Below are 6,779 nucleotides of genomic sequence, written 5' to 3' on the forward strand. Positions count from 1 at the left end.
ATGTAAGGAAATATAATAGGCAAATTACAGCATTAATATTACATTACATTACATTACAAAGAATTTAGCAGACACTCGTATCCAGAGTGATGTACAAGTGTGAACAGGACCTGAGAGGACAGTACAAGCGTGACCATACAGATACAATTGGAGCCCTTGAAGAATGCATCAACTTATAAACTAGCATACCACGGTTGGCAGCTAGAATACCCTGAGTACAACAAGACAATATCTAACTCAATATCTATATATAACTATATATAAGTGCTAGCATTAGTAACTGGAAATGAAGTCAAAGTAAATTACTTGCTGAAGAATAAAGATAAATAATAGTTTTTTTTTATTTTGTTAACTCCATGGTTAAAAATAGAAATATTTCATTATCTAACTAGACCAAAAGATAAGAGGCTACTCTTGAGCTATGCACCTGACAGCCTGATCTCCCTTCAGTTTGAATTCAGCTAAACTCCCAAATCAGCGGTATCTCCCTTCAATTTTAATTCAGCTAAACTCTCAACAGCTGCATCTCCCTTCAGTTTGTTTGAATTCAGCTAAACTGTCATTCCATCTATATCTCCCTTCAGTTTGAATTGAGCTAAACTACCATACCAGCTCTCCCTCTCTCCTAATACTAATGCAGTTGAGCTGTCTTCTCTTACGGTCTAAAGTCCTGGGGCTGGCAACCAATGTTTTTTTTGTTGTTATTTTCAATCATATTATGTTTTCCATCTCATCATATGTTTTTTCTCACTCCAACCCTTGTGTTTCTCTATCCCTCGTCACAACAATAATAGTACTATTTTATAAAAAAGAAATTTCTTCCTCACTGCAGTTTTTCTCTCACTCAGATAGTAGCTGATTTCCCCTCTCTCAGTCTCAGATCACAGCTGAATAGAGGATCCATCCTCAAGCCCAAACGCACAATAGAGGGGCTGAGTGAATGTGGTCAGGACTCTGTGCAGGAGGGTCATTGTGTCAGAGATGCTGTAGAAGGACAGAGTTCCTGCCCTGTGATCCAGGTACACTCCAATCCTGGAGGAGTAGGGAACAGGGATTTCAGTTCTCTTATTACTGTGCCCAAAAGAGTAACTGGAGTGAGAGCAGTGCAAACACCATGAGTTGTCATTATATCCCAAACCACAGACATTACCTCCTCCTTTCCTGCTGATCTCCTCATATGACACTCCTATATCAACCCCTTCACCCCGATTCCACTCAACCTCCCAATAACAGCGCCCAGACAGAGCTTCTTTGCACAGCACTTGGACCCAGCAGTCAAATCTCTCTGGATGATCAGGAGATGAATTGATCTTTTTCACATAGGTGAGCAGTCTGCTCGTCTTGTACACGCGGAGGTTTCTGTGTGCTGTGTTGGGGTCCAGTGTGAGCTGACATGAATCTGATGGAGGAGAAGGTTAAGATTTAATATCATGCATAAAAAGTGCATAAAAAGAGATTCGCCTCATACCCATGGTGAAATATGTTGGTGGGACAGTGACATTTTGGGGCTGTTTTAATTCCAGGTCCAGGTTAAAATCAATGGTATAATGGTTTCGACCAAGTATCAGGAAATTTTGCCTGACAATCTGGTTGCCTCTACCACAAGGCTGAGACTTGGCTGTAGGTGGATTTTCCAGAAAGACAATTTCCAAAAGCATACCTCAAATTCCACACAGAAATGCTGTTATCCTTGCCAGAGGTGGATGCACCAAGTACTATTTTTTTATTAAATTAATGTTTGGTTTTGGCTGGTTGCATTGAAACATTTATAAAGCACAGTATTTTTCACATCTTGGCCTTTTTGAGTTTGTCTCTGTAATTGTATTGTTTATTTTTTTAAAGTATTTTTTTGTACATTGCCTGTCAGTGGTGCCAGTAATACTGGAACCCACTGTATATTTGTGTGTGTCTCAACTAAGAGTTTCAGAGTAAGCACTCACATTGTAAGAAATCTTCTCTGGTCATGGGCTCTACAGTGGCGACTTCTTTCACTGCATGGACAGACAAGAAGTGAGAGTAAGCACTCGTATTCACTCTGTTGGATTTGGATTGAATTAAAACTGTAAAGATACGTAAGAATGTTTCAAATGTTTAATAACCTGATTGAGAAATTCTGATCAGTTCCACCTTGCAGACGTCATCCAGTTGCTTTCTCAGTACAGAGACAGATTTCCTCACAGCCTCACAAGAGAAGTGTGGACTAAAAGTGATTCTGCGTAACTTTCCAGGTCCTGGAGGGGCACAGAGAGACTGACAGCTCTGCAGACAGAGAACGGTTTCAGTACAGATTCTTATGCAGATGCCAGCAGATCTTAAATGTAAATAAAGAACACACCTCAGCATGTATGTGCAATGTACATAGTGCAGACTGTCAGAGAGCCAGTGATGTTACCTGGAGAAAATGGATGTTATCCTCTGCGTGAGAAAGCTCCTCCAGCTCAGCCTCTCTCCTCCTCAGCTCAGTAATCTCCTGATCCAGTCGCTCCTGGAGTCCTTCAGCCCGACTCACTTCAACCCTCTCCTGACCTCTGATCACCTCTTTCACCTCAGAGCGCTTTCTCGCAATGGAGCGGATCATCTCAGTAAACATCATGTCACAGTCATCCACTGCTGCCTGTGCAGAGCGCTGTTAGGAGACACAGAGAGAGGACAGCTGTACATTGGAACTAGGTCTTTCACTCTGCTCTTATTGGGACCCCAGACAGCCTGTTCCCCGCAGTGTGGCTGAGTGGGATTGAGCCCCACAGGGCCGGAAAGTGGCCCAACACTGAGCTCCTCACTGGCTGACAGGAGAAGAGCCCTGACTGAGCACTGAAATGGCTGCTGTCTACTCCTCTGGTCAATACCCACCTTGAGTGACTGCACAGCCTGTCTCAGGTCCTGCAGCTCCTGCTCTCTCTCCTTGATTCTCAAGTGGAATTTTCTCAGAGTTCCTCTTAGCTGCTTCTGTTGATCAAAATCATAATTCAGATATCATGGTTGAAGGCAGGCCTCTGACAATTGGGCCACCATTAAGCTTCAGCATTCAAGTGTGCACCTTTACCCCCATCCTTTGTGATAATGAGCATCCATGCACATTAGATGACCAGAAGTAAACAAAATTGGCACTGTTGTTTTTCATGGTAAGCCAGAAGCTAGAAATGTGCTTATTCTATGTGGGTATGATTGCTTTTGAAAGCATAAATGGCGGCCTGTAGAGTAGTGGTTAAGGTAAATGACTGGGACACGCAAGGTCTGCGGTTCTAATCCCGGTGTAGCCACAATAAGATCTGCACAGCCGTTGGGCCCTTGAGTGAGGCCCTTAACCCTACATTGCTTCAGGGGAGGATTGTCTCCTGCTTAGTCTAATAAACTGTACATCACTCTGGATAAGAGTGTCTGCCAAATGTCAATAATGTAATAAATCCTAATAAACATGGTTGTAATATAATCAAAATAATAATAAATACTTGTTACTATAGTATTTTATTATTTATTATTGTGTATTATCAATCAGCAGTGCAGCATAGGGTAGGCAAGTCACAAGGTCAGTAGAGGGGGCATGACGACCGCATTGGTTGCTTTGTATCACACCTGAGAAAAAGAAAATGCGCGTGTGTGGCGCATATGAACAGCATCATGATAAAGGCATTGTGCTATTGACATTCATCTTCTTAGTTGTGGGATATCCTCATTGAAAGCGTTCTTATTCAAACAGTATTTCATTTTGTGTGTATAGTGGTCTCCTGCAGCTGGTCCTGAAATTAGGCAACCTTCAGGTCGAGACAGAGATGCACTTTTTCATTTGTTTTGAATTTATGAAAAATTTGAAACGAGATAAAAATTAATTCAGAAATTTCAGACTATATACCCTAATCCAGTGGTTCCTAATCACAATCCTTAGCATGATGGTTTTCATTCCAAGTACATAATTTTGATTCTTTATTTATTTTATTTTTAAAATATTTTGCTTAATTTGAAGCTTTTCATGCCTAGCGGGTTTATTAACCCTCTTAAGCCAGATAACATAATAAATATCCAAGCACTCCATGAAGGATAAGAGTTTGATGTCCATGTTGTGCTCATCATGCTATATTGCAAACAATTACTTAGAGGTCAAGACATTATTTAACTGACCAATTTAAAGACTAGGGTTAATCATTCAGCTACTAAAAAGTGAAAGTGTAGACACACAGCCTCTAATAATTTGGTAGAGCCAAATCTGCATTGTTTTAATAGGTTTAAGGAAAAATATGATCAGACTGAAACAAGTGTTGAACAACTTAATTAGGAGCCTATTAATTATCCTAATCTGATCACTTCATTGTGTTACCCTTCTTATGTAATTGTGTTCAATATTACACAATAAACGCATCATAGGATTTGTATTCTTCATGCCACGCATAACTATTTCTGACATATGTCTTAAGTGGGTAAATAATTCCTCTAGACATGAAAAGCATATAAACTAACACTAACAGTGTTTTAAAATTCAGGGATTGCAACTTTGGTTGGAACAAAAACTAGCATAAACAGGACCATGGTTGGGAACCACTGACCTAATCTACCACAAACACACACTATAAGGTTCTATTTACTTATTGTTTTCCTTTTGATCATTTTGTTTTATTAATCTTCTTTTCTGAATTCCTTTGACATGTCTTATTGTTATCATATACACTCACTGAGCACTTTATTAGGAACATTTTTACTTAATCACATATATAATAAGTATGTGTAATAATCTAATCAGCCAATTGTGTGGCAGCAGTGAAATGCATACAATCATGTAGATACGGGTCAGGAGCTTCAGTTAAGGTTCACATCAGCCATCAGAATGGGGAAAAAATTTAATCTAAGTGACTTTGACCATGGAATGATTGTTGGTGGCAGACAGGGTGGCTTGAATATCTCAGAAACTCTCCTGGACTCTAGAGTTGTCCAGTGAGCAGCAGTTCTGCAGACAGAAACACCTTGTTAATGAAAGACGTCAGAGAATGGCCAGACTGGTCAAAGCTGACAGGAAGGTGACAGTAATGCACCCCCGGATTGTGAGATGCTGCGATTGTCACCAGCAATTTATAAGGTTATGTTATGGGTGCGGCCTGTAGCATAGTGGTTAAGGTAAATGACTAGGACACCCAAGGTTGGTGGTTCTAATCCCGGTGTACACAATAAGATGCCACAATAAGATCCGCACAGTCGTTGGGCCCTTGAGCAAGGCCCCTTAACCCTGCATTGTTCCAGGAGAGGATTGTCTCCTGCTTAGTCTAAACAACTGTTTGTCGCTCTGGATAAGAGCGTCTGCTAAATGCCAATAATGTAATGTAATGTTACAGAGCGAAAGAGCAAACATATAATCTTTACCTTTCCCCCTCACGGTTTATAGCGAAAAAATATTAACCAAAATACATTCTTATGAAAACACAGCAAAAGCATTTCAGCTTAACAGAACTTTCCCAGCCAGGTTTCTTTACTTTGACGTTCAGCGTCACAGACTCGCTCGCTCTCCATGTGCTCCGGTCTCAGCCTTGCACCATGGACATGAGATAAGAGAAGAGTATGTGAAGCACCGGGCTGATTTGGCGTACGTGTGCGAGTAGATTTAGCTGAAACTGCTCAAGGCCACTTCCGCTGGATCGAGCGCCGTAATGCACTATTATTACAGTAGATTTGGAAATGTTACCAACTGTTTTGCATACTTTCGTTGGAGCGCCAAAAGTACACAAGTGACAGAAATAGCGACCACTTGGCAAATCTGTCTAGTTAACTTCAGCGAATTTCATGATAAATTCTGAACGAATTCAAAATGTTAGCAAGCTAGTATTAACGCGGTAGTTGCCTAAAACAACCACTCCCTTCCTGTATGTTGTGACTTGAGATGCTCAAATAGCGTCTGCCGCTTGAGGTAGTCTGCCGACAAACTACAAAAAAATGTACACTTCGCCATTCTCGTAATAGTCATTGCCGTATTCATTGTACATAAATTAAGCCCACTTGGCTCCTCTAGTAGTAAAACTACTTTTGAACATTATTGTTCTTTTTGTATTTTGTTTTTACTTTTTATACGAACTAGCAACTAGCATGATGGTTTTCAAAACGAATCCTGCGGCCGCGGATTCCATACCGGCATAGTCATCACTTAAGGGCGAGGTAAGAGTCGTACCTGTTTTAAGTTCCTTTCAGCTCCTGCTGAGACTATTTTATGGCCGCTGTGTTCATCCGTTGCACACAGCAGACAGATAAACTTGTTATCGGTTTGACAGTAAAGCTCCAGCAATTTGTCATGATGAGAGCAGGTCTTCTGCAGGTTTCCAGTGGCTTTGACCAGTCCGTGCTTCTTAAAGGCAGGGGATTCATAGTGAGGCTTGAGGTGAATTTCACAGTAAGAGACCTGACACACCAGGCAGGACTTGACAGCTTTACGCTTTCTCCCAATGCAGACATCACACTCCACATCCCCAGGTCCAGAGTAACAGTGAGCAGGAGGAGCAGCTTGGAGTCCTGTCTTCTTCAGTTTCTCCACCACTTCAGCCAGCATGGTATTTTTGCCCAGAGCAGGCCTTGGGGCGAAGGTCTGTCTGCACTGGGGACAGCTGAAGACACCAATATCATCATACTGATCCCAGTAGCCATTAATACAACCCATACAGAAACTGTGTCCACAGGGAATAGCGGCCGGATTCTTCAGTAGATCCAGACAGATTGGACAGCTCAACTGGTCCTGATCCAGGAACACACCTTCAGCCATTTTGCTCCTCACACAGACAAGTTCTTTGAAAATGTAACAGAGCAGGAAG

General features: G+C 41.5%; 1 protein-coding gene across 1 annotated transcript; it reads right to left on the reverse strand.

The window, feature by feature from the left end:
• Positions 1-6,736, reverse strand: LOC133138385 (tripartite motif-containing protein 16-like). The gene is made up of 6 exons (XM_061257101.1): positions 6,146-6,736; positions 2,851-2,946; positions 2,393-2,626; positions 2,100-2,259; positions 1,941-1,991; positions 1-1,399 (listed from the first exon to the last, which is right to left on the reverse strand). The coding sequence occupies exons 1-6, from the start codon at positions 6,728-6,730 to the stop codon at positions 882-884; spliced, it is 1,644 nt and encodes a 547-aa protein (XP_061113085.1). The 5' UTR covers positions 6,731-6,736; the 3' UTR covers positions 1-881.
• Between the last annotated feature and the right edge of the window lie 43 nt (positions 6,737-6,779).

This window comes from Conger conger, chromosome 1 (assembly GCF_963514075.1).
Source record: "Conger conger chromosome 1, fConCon1.1, whole genome shotgun sequence".
NCBI classification, from domain to species: Eukaryota; Metazoa; Chordata; class Actinopteri; order Anguilliformes; family Congridae; genus Conger; species Conger conger.

Bases quoted from the DNA above. Each gene is read 5' to 3' on its own strand.
- LOC133138385 (XM_061257101.1), bottom strand. From the start codon at position 6,730: ATGGCTGAAGGTGTGTTCCTGGATCAGGACCAGTTGAGCTGTCCAATC. The intron at 2,260-2,392 runs GTAACATCACTG...CTCTGTCTGCAG, and splicing joins ATAACATCCATTTTCTCCAG to AGCTGTCAGTCTCTCTGTGC. The intron at 1,992-2,099 runs GTTATTAAACAT...CTGTCCATGCAG, and splicing joins GATCAGAATTTCTCAATCAG to TGAAAGAAGTCGCCACTGTA.